This window comes from Taeniopygia guttata, chromosome 28 (genome assembly GCF_048771995.1).
Source record: "Taeniopygia guttata chromosome 28, bTaeGut7.mat, whole genome shotgun sequence".
In the NCBI taxonomy this organism is placed as follows: Eukaryota; Metazoa; Chordata; class Aves; order Passeriformes; family Estrildidae; genus Taeniopygia; species Taeniopygia guttata.
The window spans coordinates 1,447,117-1,466,490 of record NC_133053.1 but is presented as its reverse complement, the minus strand read 5'-3'; the positions used below and the strand labels follow the sequence as shown (position 1 = coordinate 1,466,490).

The 19,374-nt window shown below is 59.1% G+C and overlaps 1 protein-coding gene across 1 annotated transcript in view; it reads right to left on the bottom strand.

Moving 5' to 3' along the window:
- Positions 1–18,105, bottom strand: part of EFNA2 (ephrin A2) — a 36,820-nt gene extending 18,715 nt beyond the window's left edge. The window contains exon 1 of the mRNA XM_030256787.4: positions 17,462–18,105. Within this exon, the coding sequence (XP_030112647.1) occupies positions 17,462–17,583 (122 nt within the window). The 5' untranslated portion in view covers positions 17,584–18,105. The remainder of the gene's footprint in view (positions 1–17,461) is intronic.
- Positions 18,106–19,374: the final 1,269 nt, after the last annotated feature.

Genomic DNA, 19,374 nt, shown 5'->3' with positions numbered 1-19,374 from the left:
ACTCTGCCCGGCGTGAAGGGGCTGAGCCAGGGGGGCACTCAGCCAGTGTCCCCAACATGGGTCACTGAGGGTGACAGGGATCTAGGTGGGAGCAGGGGAAACCCGGGGGGCTGTGGGGGGGCACTAAGGGGGCTGTGCCAAGCTCTGGGGCAGGAGGTGCTCGCGGGAAATGGGAGATGCTTGGTGCGAGGTTGCTGAGTGCTTCCATGGGCATGCAGGGTTTGAGGGTTTCTGCAGGTTCCTGAAAAAAGCAGCTCGAAAAGTGGTGCCTGGGGTCTTCTCATGGGGAGGGAGCTGGGCAGAGCAGGAGGGCACCCAAAGGGCTGCTCCCATCTCCGTGTGTGGCCCCATGGCCATGGAGAACCCTCGGCACATCCCCGTCCACAGCGGGGTGGCCCCAGGTGCATCCCGGAGCATCCACATGGAACCCAGCCCCTCACCATTCCCATTCCCGTCCCATGTCACTGCCACTGCCATCCTCCTGGTCCTGCCATCCTCCCAGGCCTGCCATCCTCCCAGTACCTCCATCCTGCTATTCCTGCCACCCTCCCAAATCTTGCCATCTTCCCAGCACCGCCATCCTCCCAGCACTGCTATTCCTGTCATCCTCCTATCCCAGTCCTCCATCCTCCATCCCAAAACTGCCATCCTCCTGGTCCTGCCATCTTCCCCAGCCCTGCCATCCACCCAGCACTTGGGTTTCCTTTCACGGAAGGGGGAGCTGCGAAAAACGCATCAATTATTGAGCCGGGGCGGCGAGCCCGCCGCGTCCCCCTTGCTGATGCCGCTCAGGTAGAGCCGCGCGAGCCGCAGTCAGACACCTCTAACACGATTAAGCTGCAGGGCTCTGCCAGCGCGCTTCAAGGTCAACTTCTCCCAGGCTGACAAAAGGCACGGCGGGCAGCAGCTCCCCCCGCCCCGCCCGGGGTGGCAGCACGCTGGGGACGGGCACCGGCGGCCCCCGGAGATGGCACCGGGATGGGGGGAGCGGCAGGGAAGGATGGCAGGGCTCCCACGGGGATGGGGATGCGGTGGTGGGGATCCCAGTGGGATGGGGATGCAGTGGCCAGGCTCCCACGGGGATGGGGATGCAGTGGTGGAGCTCCTGCTGGGATGGGGATGAGGTGGTCGGGCTCCCACGGGAATGGGGATGTGGTGGTGGGCTCCCAGTGGGATGGGGATGCGGTGGCTGGGTTCCCACGAGGATGGGGATGTAGTGGTGGAGCTCCTGCTGGGATGGGGATGTGGTGGTGGGGCTCCTGCTGGGATGGGGACGCAGTGGTCGGGCTCCTAGTGGGATGGGGATGCAGTGGTGGAGCTCCTGCTGGGATGGGGATGCGGTGGTCGGGCTCCCACAGGGATGGGGATGCGGTGGTGGGGCTCCTGCTGGGATGGGGATGCGGTGGTGGGGCTCCCAGTGAGATGGGGATGCCGTGGTGGAGCTCCCACAGGGATGGGGATGAGTGGTGGGGCTCCCAGTGGGATGGGGATGCAGTGGTCGGGCTCCCAGTGGGATGGGAATGCGGTGGTGGAGCTCCTGCTGGGATGGGGATGCAGTGGTGGGGCTCCTAGTGCGATGGGGATGCGGTGGTGGGGTTCCTGCTGGGATGGGGATGAGGTGGTCGGGCTCCCACAGGGATGGGGATGCAGTGGTGGGGCTCCCACGGGGATGGGGATGAGGTGGTGGGGCTCCCACAAGGATGGGGATGCAGTGGTGGGGTTCCTGCTGGGATGGGGATGCAGTGGTGGGGCTCCCACTGGGATGGGGATACAGTGGCCAGGATCCCACGGGGATGGGGATGCGGTGGTGGAGCTCCTGCTGGGATGGGGATGAGGTGGTGGGGGTCCTGCTGGGATGGGGATGCCGTGCTGGAGCTCCTGCTGGGATGGGGATGAGGTGGTGGAGCTCCCATGGAGATGGGGACACAGTGGTGGGGCTCCTGCTGGGATGGGGATGCAGTGGTGGGGTTCCTGCTGGGATGGGGATGCCGTGCTGGAGCTCCTGCTGGGATGGGGATGAGGTGGTGGAGCTCCTGCTGGGATGGGGATGAGGTGGTGGGGTTCCTGCTGGGATGGGGATGCAGTGGTGGGGCTCCTGCTGGGATGGGGATGCGGTGCTGGAGCTCCTGCTGGGATGGGGATGCAGTGGTGGGGTTCCTGCTGGGATGGGGATGCGGTGCTGGAGCTCCCACTTGGTACGGAGCTCCCAAGCCCAGGGCAGGGTCCCGCTGTGCCCCTCTGCAGCAAAGCTGCTCCTGTCACGCCGTGAGGCAGGAGTGGGTCCAGCCCAGCTGGCTGCACGTGGAGAGGGAATTGGATCCAGATGTTTCCCCCAGCAGCCGGAAACCGCTTCCCCCATCTCGGCAGCCCCACAAGGCCCTGGTGGGGACCGGCTCTGGCAGCACGGAGCGGTGCCAACAGGGCCAGGATCCATCCCAGCAGCAGAGGGACCAGGCAGCTCGGGAGGGGACAGGGTGGCAATGCCAGCTGTGCCGTGGTGGCAATGCCAGCTGTCCTATGGTGGCAATGACAGCTGTGCCGTGGTGGCAATGCCAGCTGTGCCCAAGGGGTCTCCCAGAGGACACCACACCCACAGATCCCTGTCACCACCTCAAGACATCTGCTTTGGGGAGGGTTCCCAGGGAAGTGGGATGGGTTTTCTGTGAGGAAAACCACCTAAAAACCTCAAAAACCCATTTGAGAAGCCAGAACCCAAACTGCTCCCCTCTCCCATTATTTAAAGCCCATCCAGCTCCCAAGTCCTCAAGGATGCAAGACTCTCAATCACCATTAAAAGAATGCGTTCCTGCTCCTCCATTACGGAGAAAAGCATGAAAACCAACCCCTGGGAATTCCACAACTCTAGAAAGAAGAAAAATAAAATATTCATGTAATTTAGATTATTTAAAACGTGGCAGTTGGTAAACCAGTCTCTGCACTGGAGGGAACTGGGGGTGTTCACACCTTGCAGAAGGCCGGGACTGGGTCGGGTTTAGAAAAGCCAGTTGTGGCCACACAGATCCCAGTGCCACCCCGGGCACCCCACGCCCCGGATCTGGCGTTAAATGGGTTTTTAAACACCTCTGAGCTTGTGGGATGCAGCGCTGCAGAAGGACAGTGGGTTATTTTTATCGTTGCATTAGTTCCAGTTTAATTGCCGGGATGTCATTAACGGCGTGGAGCAGGGTCCAGGCATGGGGACGCTGATGTCAGCTTGTCCTCCTGTCCCAAACCCCGTGGGTTGAGACCCTGCATGAGCCTCTCCTCCCACCAACAGGGCTTGGTGACAACCAGGGACAGGAGCCATTGACCAGGGACAGGGCCAGGAGCCATCAACCAGGGCTGGACCCTCCCGGCTCATCCTCTCCGGCCCAAATGCTCCTTCTCCTCCAGCTCCACCCAGCAGCTCCAGGGAAGAGGATTGTGGCTCCCTCCAGACCTCCCTCCTCCTCTTCCTCTCTCCATGGCAGGTCCCAATTCCCTCCAGTGCTCCATAATTCGGGATTCTCCTGTTGTCCCTGGTTCTTCAGCCCCGGGGTTCCATCGTGTCCCACCTGGGACCATCCCACCCTGCAGAATTCAATCCCATCCCGCAGAATTCCATCCCACCCATGCCCAGCACAGTGTCCCCAACCCACCAGGGGCTGTCCACCCTCCAGCCAGGCCCCACAGCCCCCAAAATGCCAGATGGGATCAGACACAGGACGTGGGATTTGCTGAGGGTGGTTTCCCACAGAAGCCTCCGAGCAGGCTGAGGTTGCCAGAGGTGCCCGGGTAGGCTGGGCAGGGATGGGCAGTGCCACAGGAGGTGACAGTGGCTTCATCCCAAAACAGGAATGGCTCCTAGCAGGGAAAGCCTGGACAAGGAGCACCAGACCCAGCTGGACACGCTGTGGAGCCGGGATGCAGAGCTGCACCCCACGCTCTGGGACACCCCCAAGCCAGTGCTCCTGCACCAGTGCCTCCCAGTTCAGCACTGGGGAGGTGACACCTGGCAGGGACAGGGCCACACGGCTCCTGCAGAGACCAGTGACGTTCTCAGGTGGATTTGTTTTAAAGGGTCAGGGAGGAAGGAACCAGCGCGGAGATACTTAAGTGGTGTTTCGCCATCGGAAAAAATTAGAGTCACAATATTAATTAATCCTCAAAGCACTTTACGAACATTAACTAATTAAGCCTCCCAACCCCTCTGCGAGGTGGGAAAGGTATCACTGTCCTCGTTTCACAGCTGCAGGAAACCAAGCACGCCGAGGTGATGTGACTCGCCCAAGGTTGCTGCGAGCCAGGCAAAGGTGGGAACAGGTTCCCAAAATCTGCACCTCGCTCCTCAGCAGGGCAGGGCCCGGCAGTGCTGGGCACCCTGGAGCCCAGGAACGATGGATCCCAGCATCCCGAGCCAGGTCCCAGCATCCTGATCCCCACCCAGGGCAGGGTGAAGAGGGACAAACCAGGACCTGTATCCCCAAGGGGACATCCAGGGGGAAAAACCCACCAGAGCCAGGGGCAGGGAGTTAAAACAGAAACCACCGAGGGGTTTTCTGGAAAGCCCCACCGACCCTGCGCGGTTTAACAGCGATTAGAGCCCTGCCTGGGTTATCAACCAGCGTCTCAATCCCGCGGCATCGATCCGGATAATAGCCGGCAATTGTTCAGATACAATATCATAAAGTCACTTTAAGTACAGCCATAAAGCTTCCCCCGCCTGCAGCACCGCTGGGCTCCCCGTGTCGCACCGGGGACAGCGCCGGGGCCCCGGCACCGCCAGCGCGTGCTCGGGGCTGGGGATGGTGGGGAACCACCCCGGGACCCCCTGAACAGGGACAAGATCCTCAGGGATCACCCCCAGCTTCCACTGCTGGGAGCGGAGGTGCTGCTGCTGGGAATCCGCAGTGCCAAGGCAGCCGCTGAGATCTGACGTTTCAAGTTTTAATCCGTGGGATTGACGGGAACTGGGAGAAATGGGGGGTTCTCCCAAATGTCCCTGTCCAGCAGCCCAGATCCCCCTGGTTTGTCGTTGTTCCCAGTATGTGGAAGTGCTGGGATGTGAGCAGCGCTGGGATCTGGCTCCTTCACCTCCTTCCCACCCCAGGGTGCTCCCACTCTGTGCTCCCTGCCCTGGGTCACCGGGAGCGCCACTGGAGAACACGGCTCCGGAGGACACCGCTGGAGAACCCCGCAGAAAACCCGGATTCCTCACCCGCCGCTTCCTCACCCGCCGCTTCCCACTGCTTAATGAGCACAAAATATTTCCATGTTGCCAATTACTTGGTTCGTTTGTGCTGCTGCGGGCAGCGCTGGCGCAGGGAAAATCCCCCCTGGAGCTGGCCTGGTCCCCTGGGAGCAGGGAGAGCCCCGGCTGGGTGTCCCCAGGGCTGAGCATCCCCACCCTCACCATGCACCCCGAGACCCCCCCGGGAACCCTCACCAGCCTCCTATCGACATTCCAGTGTCCCCAGTGACATTCCCATGGCCCCAGCGTGACACTGATGGCTGCAGCAGGAAATCAAGCCCTTGCTAGGATTTAAACAAACCTTTGAGGGACTGAGAAAAGGCTTTTTTCAGTTGTCCCCCTGCAGACAATGGTTTGGGGTCCGACCTGTTGGTGCCACTCTCCAGCGCGGAGAAAACCCCGGGCGGCACCAGAGATGTGCCAACCTCAGGCCCATCCCAGATGGGTCCATCCCTGCTCCCATCACATCCCCAGGCAGGATTCCCAGCTGGAGTCCCGCTCCCTGGCCAGAATTGCTGCTGTGACCACCACCACAAAACCATTCCAGCAGGTCGGTCTCGAGAGCCGCGTTCCTCCCACCTGCACCCATAAATCCTCCCTCCAACTGGAGCGAGGAAGTGATTTACAAGGTGGAATAAATATTACAACGTTTAAGGAAAAATATTAAAAAGTCACAAGAATCCATCCAGCTGGATTCCCCTCCCGTGGGAATGGGGTCTCGGTGACACCGGGATTTTGGGGCAGCGAGGGACACGCTGGGAAGAGGCCAGAATGAACCGGGCTCTGGCGCTGCCAAACCACCTGGATGTGGGATGCACACCGGAATCAGCCATGGATGTGAGCCACAGCGTCCCCACACAGATCCCAAACGAGTGTGGAAAGAGCTGGGGGGCTCCAGTCCCTCCTCGTGGAGCCCTGGGCTCTGTGGACACGAACACTGCAGACATCCCAATCTCTGCTCCCGTCTGAAATTCCCAGATCCAGCCCCGGAGCCGGCGGACGCGCCGTGCAGCAGGACATGGCGCTGTGAGAGCCACGTCCTTCTCCATCTCTCAATCACTCCACCAACATTAATTCCTTAATTTAGCCCCTGGCAGCGATCCTCACCTTACCCAGGGAGAAACTGAGGCTGGGGGAGGGAGAAGCCATTTGTCTCTGGCTAATGAGCTGGAAGCCGGATCCAGGATCACCCCCAGCTTGCAGGACAAGAGTCCCTGCTCCTGATCCAAAGCTTTCTATCATAAAAGACAACATTATGATTTATGATTATCATTACTCAGCTTTGAAATGGAGTCCAGATTTTCCTGGGGTCCAGATCCCAGCTGCGACACTGGGCCCCGGACATTCCCCCACTGCCGGCACTCTGCATCCTCTGCAAGGAACAATGGAAAACTGCAGAATGCTGCAGGATGAGCAGGGAGAGGCAGCGGTTGGGTGCCTGGAACTGAGTCCCACTGACCCCAGGAGCCATCACGGAGAGGGGAAGGCTGGGAATGCCAGGAGGAGCAGGCCGGGAAAGGCGGGACCTGGTCCGAGCTGAAGGTCACTCGCAGAAATGAGCATTAGGAAGGCCGGCACTGGTTGGGCTGGATCACATCCTGCAAAAGCAATCCCTGTTCCCAAACCTGCTTCCATCTCTGCCAATTTAGCCTGAAATCCCACCTCAAAGGGTCAGGAGCAATGCCAGGGCCGTGGAGGGGCACACGATCCTGGTGTTCCACAGGACTCGGCATCCCCGCGACCCTGTGGTGATCCAACGGAGATGTGGATGGAGCTTGGAGCCAGCAGCCATTTCTGTTCCAGACAGGCTTGGATTCTCTGTTGGAAACTACACAGGAGCACCACTTTGACCAGCATTTACAGCCGGGACAGGTGCCAGAATTCCCATGTGCCAGTGCCGGATCCGACGGCGGCTCTCCAACAATGGAACAGTCACTGGGACAGTCACAGGCAAAGCCCGGCAGGGCCACGGCTCCATCCCGAATCCCTCAGCCAGAGCCAGAGAGAAGCAGATTCTCCCAACCACCCAGCAAGAAAGATCTTGAAAAAGCCAAGGAGAGAGCCTGGAGCATTCCCAAGATCGACACCAAGCCCTGGAGCATAAGGCTGCTCCCGAGGGAAGAACCTTGCAAGGTTCAGGATAACGTAATTTTCCAAATAAAGGATTTCGCAGCCAACCCAGCCCTCACCCAAATTCCCCAGCAGCAGCATGGGGAAGGGATGGGGGAGAATCCTCACCCTAAAATGGGGATCCCGGGGGCGAGAGAGCGGCCGGACACACAAAGAGAGGGAATTCCAGTTACAGGATTTGTACAGGTTTTTTAAAATGCAGAAAAACAGTGTAAAGGCAGGAAAAAGCGGAGCAGAGCAATGGGAAAATTGAAACGTCCAAACACCAGGAGGGAGGGAAACGCTCCAGGAGAGAATCTTTTTCCAGTAGCATCTCTCCACCACCCACCCCATTCCCCTGGATGCCCTGCTCGGTTGGTGCTGAGAATTGGGTGAAATTTGGAAAGAGTCAGCACATCAGCCCTGGCTCAGGCAGCTCCAGTGCAGGGTTGGGTAAAAATAAAACATAATTTGTGGGCACAATGTAAGAAGAAGGGGTTGGTGAGCAAACCAGGAAGGTTTGTGGAATTCCAGCGGAAAGACCTGGATTTGGAAAAACCTAATATTCCTGAGGTGAAGGGGGAGAACGGCTGACAAAAGGTCCTTTAGATTTCAGGGCAAAGGGAAAAGAACGGCTGTTGTATTGTCTAAAAGCACGGACCATTCCAAAATAACCTTGGAATAAAAACACCCATCCCAGAACAGGGCGGGGATGGAAACGGACACACGGACACGGCCCAGGCAGCTCCACCAACCCATCCCGGCACCGCCGGGGCCACGCCAGCAGCTCCAGCCCTTCGGAAGCCGGGTACCCCCGGCCCTCCCCGCCGTCCCGGGGGGCTCTGCCCCGCGTTTTTCCACTCAATTTCCTTCCCGCGTCGGCAGGAGATAAATCCCTCTGCTGAGGCAGGCGGCCGGAACGGCAAAGCCAGCGGTGCCAAGTTTAATAAGCAACCCTGATCGAGAATCCAGATAATAATTGGGATTATCGAGCTGGCTGGGAAAGAGCTTCCTCAGCTCCTGACGGCACCCATGCCCGGCACCGGGGTGACAATGACACCCGTGGGGTCCCCAGCAGGGCTGGGACATGGATGGGAGACTGGGATGCTCCTGAGGAGCATCAGAAGCCCATCCATCACTGAATATTAAAATAAAATCAAAACAATACACCCCTTTTTGAGTGCGCCACGCGCACTCAGAACCCGCGGCACAAGGAAGCCTGTGCCCCCAAAATTCCACGGGAAGACCTGGGGGCCTCAGCTCCATCCCCACCTCTGCAGGAGCTTCCCTGCATCCCAATTTTTGGGGGGGACAAACGGAGCCAGCGCCGTCCCAGCGCCTGCAGAGAAGCTCAGCCGCCGAAATAATCCCATCGCGGTTGAATTTTGTGCAGGGCACGAGGTCCAGGGGCTTTCTTTCCTCAGTGGAAACAGGATTGGAAAAGGAAAGAATTGGGATTTTTCGAGTTCTCTACAGGGTCAGGCTGATTTTATTTTACTGCAAATATAAATAGGGGTTTTGATAAATAATAAAAAAAAAAAAAGACAGTCTAAATAAAACCCCCCTGGAAGACATGGCACGGAATCCGGAATCCTGGCAGGAATAGCTGTAGCCGGCCTGAGTGCTCTGGAATATTTGTATTTGCTGTCTAAACACTTTATCTCTTTCCCAGCACATGGGTGAGTTTTGCTCCCGTGTAATGTTCAAGGAAAAATAAACCGAGACGGATAATTCCTCCTCTTCTGCAGATAGAAAAAGAAAAATCCGACAAAACTTGGTTGCACTGGGGGAAACAGCAAAATATTTCCAGGGAAATTCGGCCGAACGCCAAGGAAATAGATGGAGGAGGCGACTGGGATGGGGCGGGAGGAGGAAGCTGGGGATGGAATGAGGCTTCCCCAGTCCCAGTCATTAAAAGCTCCCATAGCCATTTATTCCCCTTTTTCCCCCAAAGTCAGCGGCGCTGGGAAGCGAAGCCGAGAGAGGTTTGGGTTTGGCACAAAAGATCTGAAATCCAGAGTTGGATTGCTGAGGGATTTCGGGGCTGGTGGAGAAGGAGCTGAAACAAAAAAGTCCATTCCTGGGGTGGAACAAAAAAAAGGTGTAAAACTCTGCGGATCCTGGGAATGCTTCAGGAGCGCGATGGGAATACAAGGGTAGGAATACCAGGGTGGGAATAATGGCAGTGGGAATACCAGGGTAGGAATGCCAGGGTGGGAATACCAGCGGTGGGAATACCAGAGGTGGAAATACCAGTACTGGCATCCATAAGGAGCAGCAGCTCCGAGTCCACCACCGGGATGGTTTTTAATGGGATTGACCTGGCACGGGCAGCTCCGGCGTTTGCACAGACACACGCATGTGTTTGGAGGTTCACAGCTGCAGGGAAAACGGGAAAATCCCACAAAACAAGGCCGGAGAAGCTGGAAACATCAAGGAAAGAGGAAAACTGGGAGGTCGGGAAGAGGCGATGCGCTGAGGGACCGTCGGGATGGATCTCACCGGATCCCACCATGTCATAAGTTTATCCCATGGGATCCCAGCCCAGCACAGGCACATCCCACAGGATCCCACCATAGCACAGCCCCACCAGGACACGGTTCAGCCCCGAGGCCGTTCCTCTCCCAGCAGCGTCACTCACCGCTCCGCTGGGCCTTGGGAAGCAAACACGGCAAGAGGGGAAAAATTTTAAAGGGGAGGAATTTAAAAAAGAAAAATAATCTCAATCCGTGTTTCCGAATCCCTCTCCCTTCATTAATGACCCCAAGGAAAATGTCGGATGGATCCAAGCGGGGCTCGGAATGGGAGCGCGGATCTCACCGCCCCGGCGCTGATTGGCTTCACCAGAGCCGAGCGCCATCGATCCCGGGCTTTGTGCTCCCGCTGGAGATGGATCCACGGGCAAGCTGGGCCAGATAGGGTGATCCCAAAACTGCCAGCACCTCCACCCCCTTGGAAAGGCTCACTCTGGACCCCCTCACTGCCCCTCATCAAGGGCGCAGGGAAGGGGAACTCATTCCCCTACCTTCATTATTATTCCAGGGAATAAATTTTCCTCCCTTGGAATGTTTTCCCCCACTGTTGTTGCTTTGAGTGCCTCATCCCCCTCTGAAGTTCAGGGCCCCCCACCCCATGCAGGGGCACAAAGGGCGGCTTCGGTCGGAGTGGGGCGGAGGTGGGGGCATTCCAAATCCCGCTGGAGCAGGATCCTCTTTTCCCCATCACACGGAGGAGTCACAGGAGCTGCCGCAGCCCTGAGGGACATGGGGGATATTCCAGGGGCAGAGCAGGAGGCAGGAGCCCAAAGTTCTGCTCCGCGTGCCAGCGGGGACAAGGACACTCCTGGACAATGCCTGGCTCCCTCCAGCCGAAGTGGCAAATTCCATCGGGATCAGGGCTCATCCCAGTCTCTTGCCAAGGGATGGGGTAAGGTCAGGAGTGGAGCAGGGTTTGTCCACCACATGGATGGGATAAGCTTTGAGGACCCCTGGTTCAAAGAACCCTTCCAAAACGAAGGATGTGCCCTAAAGGTGACACCTGTCCCAGATGGGGCTGGCAGGGAGGTGTCACACCAAGGGAAATGCCGGGAATGCTCCCAGACTCTGAGCACCGGCACCGCCCTGCCACGCCAAAATCCACAGGGCTTTGATTTCTCCACGGGTTTAATAAGAAAATTTTGGCAAAACCACTTCCCAGCCGCCCTTTAGGATGAAGCTTCAGGCTGGCAGCTCCATGGCCGTGGATCTCCCCACCACCAACCCAAATTCACACCGTGGGGCAGCACAGCTGAAGCCATCGGGTGACCCCGGTGGTGACCCCAGCCCTGCCCTCACCCCCTCCCAGCACAGCCCACTCGCATCCCCCCCACTCCGCTCTTTTGAGCCGGGAGCCTCATTAGGAGGTAATTAGCTCCGGAACAATGGGAAGCTCTTTAGCAGCCCAAGCACAGCAGCAACAACAAGCCAAGGGGGAGCAGAGGGAGGAGAAATAAATAAATAACAACACTGTGACCACCCGGGAACAAGCCAGGACGGAGCAGGGAAGGGCTCCATCCCACTGCCCTGCTCTCAGCTTCGTCCCTTCCCGCTTTTCCTGCCGGGATCACACCAGCCCTGGTGTATCCCACACCCCACGGGTGCCATTTCCCCAGCACGGCTCCCGGCTGGGAACAGCCATGGGGTCCCCAAATCCAGAAGGGATGGGCTGGTGGCAAAGAGTTTGGAACCAGAGATACCCCCAAAAACAGCCCTGCCTTTGGGGAGGGCTTTAAAAATGCCTCTGGAATTCATCTGGAAAAGGCCAAAGTGGCCACCGGCTAACTGCAACACTTTTCCAGCTCTGAAGAATCATGGAATCACTTGGATTGGGAAAGAGCTCCAAGATCTTGATTCCCAGCCATAATGCAGCCTGGACCCTTGGAGCACGGTGCTTGCCCCTGCACCTGCAGAGGCCAAACAGGGCCTGGTCCTGTTTTTGGGATGGATCTCCAAGCAGAGGGAAGCGGCCGGACATCGGGATGAGCACTGGCTCACGGCAAAGGGGGAAAAGGAATTTAAACACCTCTTAGGGGCTGCAGGTACCAGTGCTCCAAGCTGCTCACCTTCCATAAATCCCATTAAATCCAAGGAAGCGGGGCAGGATCTCTGCCCCAAGTGGGGAAAACCAGCTTGGATCAAACCGGAGCCTCAGAAATCACGATTAATATCTAACACAAAAGAACCGAAATTGTCACCATCAGGAACGAGGAGCTATTTAAGGAACAATTGCTGCAATTTTCCAGCCAACCCAGCAGCTGAACCTTGTCAGGCACAGGCAGGTATGGCTCCAGCCAGCTCCTGATGTGGCACTGGGATGGACACAGCCAGCCAGCCCTGTGCCTGGAGGCAGGTACAGCCACAGCCAGGTACACCCTGGAGCCCCCAGGTAGGAATTCCAGGGGAGTGTCACACAGGGGTGGCACAGCATTGCCAGACAGGGGTTTTTTTTGGCATTGGATTATTTGTGTGTGTGAAGTGTATTTATATGAGTGTGTGTGTGTTGGGGGGGTGAATAAACACCCAAACATGTAAATAAATAGATAATTTATATAATAGATAGAAATATATTGGTATGTGAATATATATAAATCTATATATATATAAATACATGTGTCTTTCTTTATACAGCAGCACTTTCAAAGCCTTCCACGATACCTGAGGGCTTCTCTCATCCCCTGGACTGTTCCCACCACCCACCCTCAGCGTGTCCCCCCCAAGCAGGACACCCCCCGGGATCCAGGGGGGATTTTGGGCACCGTCTGACCCTCCAGCAGCTCTGCATGCCCCCAGCCCATCCTCGCATTAGGATGCGGCGCATGGCCGGCATTTGGATACCAAATGTGCAACCAGCAGGGAATGTAATTGCGGTCCCTGGAAAGGGACAGGCGGAGACGGAGACGGGCACGGAGAGAGAATCCTGTCAGCGACGCCGGCCCGGTGGTGTCTGCTCTCCATTAACCACTCACCGCAGCCCTGGGCTGGTGAGGAATTGCTAACACGGCTTAACGGGCTGGAAAAGAGGGGTGGGAAGGGCTGGGAGTGATCTCGGCACAAAGGGAGAAGAGAAGGAGGAAAACTAAAAGCAGGAATTGCACAGGACGAGGCCGAGCGCTGGCACACCCGAACACCCAGCACTGCTCTGGCACTGGGGCTGATGGTGACACAGGAACAACCCGAGTGCCAGGGTTAAAATTCACATTAAAATCACTCCAAGGGGGGAACAGGGCGTGTTTCTTTCAGAGGCTGATGAGAGCCCCAATATGATGTCCATGGGAGCAGGGAGGGGAGACACAGAGAACTGGGGACACGTAGCAATGAGGGTGACCCCAAAAGTCCCAACCAAATCCAAGACACAGAGGTTTTGGGATCCAGCCCCAATCCAACATGGAGACATGGGTGTGATCGCCCAAGCTGATCACGGCCACCCCTCTGCAGCACCAAATTCCCCTGGAAGAAACACGTGTGGCATCATCTTCACTCCCTTGGTGGAGCAGTGGGACACACAGCCGCCAGCAGCCCGGCCACAGCCCCTCGTGACACACAGGTGGGCAGGTTGGCCCTGGCCTGGGTGGTCAGTGGGTCACAGCCACGGCTTTCCTGGCCACGGCCACCGCGCTCCAGCTCTCGGACAAAGCACCAGCGACCAGCAGGCGCCAGGGCTGCAGCTCCAGGAGATGGCAATGCAGGAAAAAGGGACACAAAATCCAATGGGATTTGGAACATGATCTAAATCCCCTCCAAGATGTGCCCCACTCACCTCAACCCCACCATTCCCACGGCAGAGGCACCTTTCCCCCCAAAAATCCTGCTCTGCCATCACCGCCAGCCCTGAGCATCACCTGGCTCTGTAAATCCCCCTGCCAGAAACCATTTCTCCGGTTCTCGATCCCAGGATTGGGGAGTGCAGAGGAGCAGAACAGAAATCCCAGCTGTGCTCACAAACCACACCGAAAAATAATACAGAAATCAGCGAAAGAACCGTGCGGAGGCAGCGCCGTGACCTCGGCGTTAAACCAGGCCACGGGAACGATCCCGGCTGGTCCCAGGGATCTGTGCCATGAAGGGAGGAGATCCCTGTCACTTTGCACATTCCTGCCGTGGATCCAGGCACACGGCACTGACCACGAGATTCCTGCAGGAACAACGACCAGCATCCAGGAACGATGATTCCCTGCCCGCCACCCGGCTGTCGGCAGAGCAGGGGACGGCAACAAATCCCAAACCTTCCGTCCTTCCTTGGCCTCCCAGGGGTTTCCAGCACGGCCACGAGACCACGGGTCAGGATCACAGGCCTGGGGACCTTCTGAGGACAGGTCACTCCTTCCCACAGACCTTTTCCCCCATTGCACGGAGGTTTTCCCAGATCCCTGATTTTTGTCGCACGGTGCCGCGTGCCAAGACATCCACCCTAAACCCGCTGTGGTGGGGGGGAATGGGGGCCAAAACTGGACACCCCAACCTGCTGGTGATGCTGGACACTCCAGCACACCCAAATCAACCCAGTTGGCTCCCAAGGAAAACCCACCCTGGAATCCTACGGGTGAGCGGCTCCCGCAGCACCAGCCGGAAAACACGGAGTGATGGCAGGATGAGCCGTGGGTGCCGTGCCAGACCCCTGCCCGCAGTGCCGGACCCCTGCCCGCAGTGCCAGGCCAGGGAGGAGCCCCAAGATCCCATCCATGGGCACATCACCCCGGACACAACCAACGGATCCACCCGTGAGTGGCCCAGACATGGCCAACAGACCCACACCCGGAGAGCGACCATCGGCAGCGCCGGTACGTGCCACGGAGCAAAAACCCACTCTTCCACATGGTAAAAAAACTATTATTATATCATTCTACCTTCATCATCCTTCATTTTTTTCCTGGATAACCCAGTAGTTCCATCCAGCCAAACGTTTTCCTAGCGCATCCTCACAAAACCATTTAAAAATAAAAATAAACCTTGTAAATCCACAGCGAGTAGTTAAATCTCTCCCCAGAACAGGGAAATTGCAGCATCCCGAGGTACCACTTATTTTTAATTTAGCCCCAATTATGAAATATAGAATTATTCTAATCTGGGCAAATCATATCGACCATGAGATTTATTCCTGTCTTTTATAAAATATAGATTGCTGTTTAAACCTGAGGAAAAATATTTAGTGGCAGAGAAGGTCTGTGGTTCAAACAGGACATTTTAACCTTGGGTCTTTTCCCCCTTTTTTTTTAAAACCCCTTTTTATTTCCCCCTTACTAAATGAGGTGTTGGTGGGGGGACAAAAAAATGAAAACAAGGGACCAGAAAACACATAAATAATTTTTTTCTTCATTTTTAAGAATGAGGCGGTCTTGTAGTAACTCCAGAGAAAAAAATAAACCCACCGCTGGGTTCAAAAAGGGAATAAGCAGGAAACTCAATGGCAATTTCAATCTTTGCAACCCCTAATAAATTGCCTCGAATTCCGAGAGCCGAAGGCGCAGGCGGGGAGCGCTGGCGACACGGGGCGCTCCCACATTGGGGAAATTTGGGTCACATCCCGGAGCCAGGCGCTGCGGACGTGCCTGCTGAACCCACCAGCCATTGTCTGCTCTTCCCTGCCAGCCCCTCGCGCTTCCCTCCACTCCATTTTATTTTCCCCCCCTCCTCGAAAATATTTTCCCTGCCAACAGCAGATTTAGAAATGTATAAATATATATATGGAATAACGATCCACTGTGGATTTTTCGAGGAGGAATTCTCGGCGGCTTTACGAGGGGACGAAGGGGATGGAGCCGACGCCATCACCAGTGCTGGGTCCCAGGACGCCCGTTCCCAGTGGCCAAGGGGCTACTTTTGGCTGTTGGCACCACCGTCGGAACCCTTGGGTGCCAAATCCCAACCTCTGGGTGTCAAATCCCAAACGTCAGAACCTTTGGGTGCCAAATCCCAGCCCTCAGAACCTTTGGGTGCCAAATCCCAGCCACCGCCCCAACCACCCTCATCCCCGGGATGCCGGAGTTGGACCGGGCTTGACACCTCACGCGTGTTTGGCACTTGGGAGAACAAAAGAAAAGAGCCCAAAGTGTGGGAGCTTTTAGGGGGGAGCACCAGGAGCTGAAATCAAAAACTTCGCAACGGGCAAAAAAAAAAAAATTAGGAAAAAAAAAAATAATTCCCTGGCTCTTACAATCCCCCACAAAAATGTGAGGGAGATAATAAAATCCATATGCACCACAGGCGGCCCACGACGCAGGCACCACCGCCAAGGAACCACCACCAAGGCACAAAGGGACGGGCTCGCCCCAGTTTTGGGGCGGACAGAGGGGCACGGGTGGGTCCCCCCAAAGGGACGTGTGGACACCGGGTGCTGCTGAGGGTCCTGCGCAGGTCCCAGCACCGAAACACCGCCAGGAACTTCACCCAGCAGCATTGGTGTCATCGAGGGAGAGAAGGTGGCACCGAGGGTCACCTCACGGGTGCCAGCAGGGGATGAGCCACCCCGAGCTGGAGGAGCTGCCTCACGTCCCTGGCAGCCCTGGGGACGAGGACCAGGCCACACTGCGCCCCACAAGTCACACAGGGACTGAAGGGGACAAAGAACCCCCCGCTTGACCCAGAAAACAGGACAGCCCAAAGCCAGGGGCCACAGGGGCTGCACCCACCAAGCTCATCCCTCACCACTCATAAACGCTGCCAGGCTTGGGAGAACTTTGAGGAATTTTGGGGGAAATGGGGATTTGATGGCTGGTGTTTGTTTTTACAGGAATCCCCACAAACGGGCCCGTTCAGACCCCAAAGAATGTCCCCAACAGGGAGGGTGGGGGGGTCCTGAGGGTCCCAACCACCTGAGCATTCCCAGAGCAGAATTCCTCCCGCTTCCAACTCACCAGCAGTTTTTTGGTTCCTCAAAATCATGAACAAAGAAATACGACAGAAACGAAACTCTTGCCCCCAAAGAAAAAATACTTGGTGGGGAAAAAAACACACAGAAAAATCAAAATTCCAACTGGAGTCAGGAGACGAAGCCAACTGTGGGGATTGCGCTTCCAGGATGGGAATGACCCGGGAGCAGCAGGGCCGCCCATCCCCAGCTCCGCACGCTCCGTGCCCCTCTCAGGCCCCTTTTTGCCATTTTCCCCCCAAATCGCTCCTTCCCACTCCCCCGCAGCCGCACCCGCCGCTTTGGGCGGATTTCGGGGTTTTTTCGCAGAACCTTCATCCCCGGAGAGGGACCGTGGGGAGACACGGGGTAGCGGTGGGAGGAACTGGAACTTCCCCGAAGTTGGGCGCGGAGGGGCCGGGGGGGCCGAGCCGCAGCCGCCGCCGCCCCCGGGAACGCGCCCCGCGCCCGCCGGTGCTCCCGGTGCTGCCGGTGCTGCCGCAGCCCCCGGGGACGCTCCGCCCGGGGCCCCGCGGAACTTTCGGGGAGGGAGCCCCGGGGACCACCCCCCTCCCCGGGGCCGCCCAGCCCGTTCACCGGACTCGTGGGGAACCCGACCCGCCCCGGGCGGCGGCGGCCGCTGTCACCGGGCGGCAGCGGGCGCTCGGCGGATGTGCATACGGGGGGAAACACCGACTGGAACTCGGGCGCCGAGGCCGCCCCCGCCGCCCCTCGCCTCACCTGGGATTGCTCCGGTTCCAGTAGACAGCGAACCGGTCCGAGATAACTTTCCCGGTCTCGTCGGTCCAGACGCAGACGCCGAGCAGCGCGGCGAGCAGCGCGGCCGCCCCGCAGCGCACCATCGTCCCGGCGGGCGGCGGGCGCGGCTCCGGCCGCTTCAGGGGGCGGCGGGGCCCTGGGGCCGGCCGGGGACGGCGGGCGGGCGGCGGGCGGCGGCGGCGGCGGGCGGGCGCCCAGCCCTCACCATCGCCCGCGGCCCCGGGCGCCGTCAGCGGGGGGACTCGGGGGCGGCCGCGGTGCGGCGGCGCCGGGGCAGCCGCATCCCGCGCTCGGGCGGCGGGGACCGGCCCGGTTCCCGCGGCGCCCCGGGATCGCCCCGGTACCGGGAACCTTCTACCCCCCCACCCCCACCCCCCCCCCCGCGCCCAACTTCGGCCAAGTTCCTCCGAGCCCCGCGGCGCCGCCGCCGCCGCCCGGTGCCGAGCCCCCGGTGCTGCCGCCGCACCTGCGGGCTCAGCCCCGGGCCCCGCCGCGGGCTGCTCGGCCCCGGGGACAGCGGAGAGACAAAGGCCGGGCCGGGAGGCCGCCGCTCGCTCAGTGCCGCCGCGCCATGCTGCGCCCGCCGCCCGCGCCCCCCGCGCCCCGCGCCGGCCCCGCCCCCGCGGAGGCCCCGCCCCGGTTCCGCCCCCGGGACCGGCCCCGCCCCCGGCCCCGCCCCCGATACATTGTTGCCACCGGCGGCCGCGCGCGCGCCCGGCGCGGGCCCAGGGCGGGGCTGCCGCGCGCCCCCGAGGCCACGCCCCTAACGGGGGGGGGAAGGGGGGGGTAACACCGGGGGGGGATCGAACCGGGACCCCGGGGAGGGGTATCTGCAGGGGGGGGGTAACCGGGACCCCGGGGATGGGGGGGGCACACCGGTGGGGGATCGAATCCGGACCCCGGGGAGGGGGGGGGGTCAAAACGGTGGGAGAATGAACCGGGACCCCGGGAAGGGGGAGGGGGGGGTCCATTGAACCGGGACCCCAGGGAGGGGGGGGGGGGGTCATTGAACCGGGACCCCCGGGAGGGGGGGGGCACACCGGTGGGGGAACGAACCGGGACCGGGAATGGGGGGGGTCACACCGGGGGGGGATCGAAACGGGACCGGGAATGGGGGGGGGGGGGGTCATTGAACCGGGACCCCGGGGAGGGGGGGGACACACCGGCGGGGGAATGAACCGGGACCCCGGGGATGGGAGGGGGGGGTCAAAACGGTGGGAGAACGAACCGGGACCCCGGGGGGGGGGTCATACTGGTGGGGGATCGAACCGGGACCCCGGGAAGGGGTATCTGAAGGGGTGGTCACACCGGCGGGGGAACGAACCGGGACCCCGGGAATGGGGGGGAAGTCACACCGGCGGGGGAACAAACCTGTGACCCACAGGTGCCAAGGAAAGACAGACAAACAGATGGTGACAGGGCGAGTCCCACCCTCTGCAGAGACATTTTTTCACCTCTGATATAAGGATAAATTAAACAACCATACGTGTTAAGAGATCACTCTGCTCTGTGCTGGGAATAACACAGAGCCCTGAAGCTGCTGTGGGGCCTTGTCCAGCTCTGGGGGGGACAGGCTTTGGGGAGTACACGGAAAATCCAGTGGAATTTTTGGTCACAGGCATGGCACCCAGCCACATCCCCGCACAAGGACACGCCACGCTGCCAGAGCCACATCCCCAAGCCAGGACACCCCCCAGCCCTGGGGTCACATCCCTGAGCAAGGACGCTCCTCCTGGGCTGTCCAGGGGAGCTGGGCCTTGCTGGACAGGACCTGCTCTGCTCCCAGAGTCCCCTAGCTCCCCCCCCCAAGTTCCAAAAACTGTTTCAGAAGGATGAGTGAACACAGAGAGACTCCAGCCCCTCCTCCCCAGGGA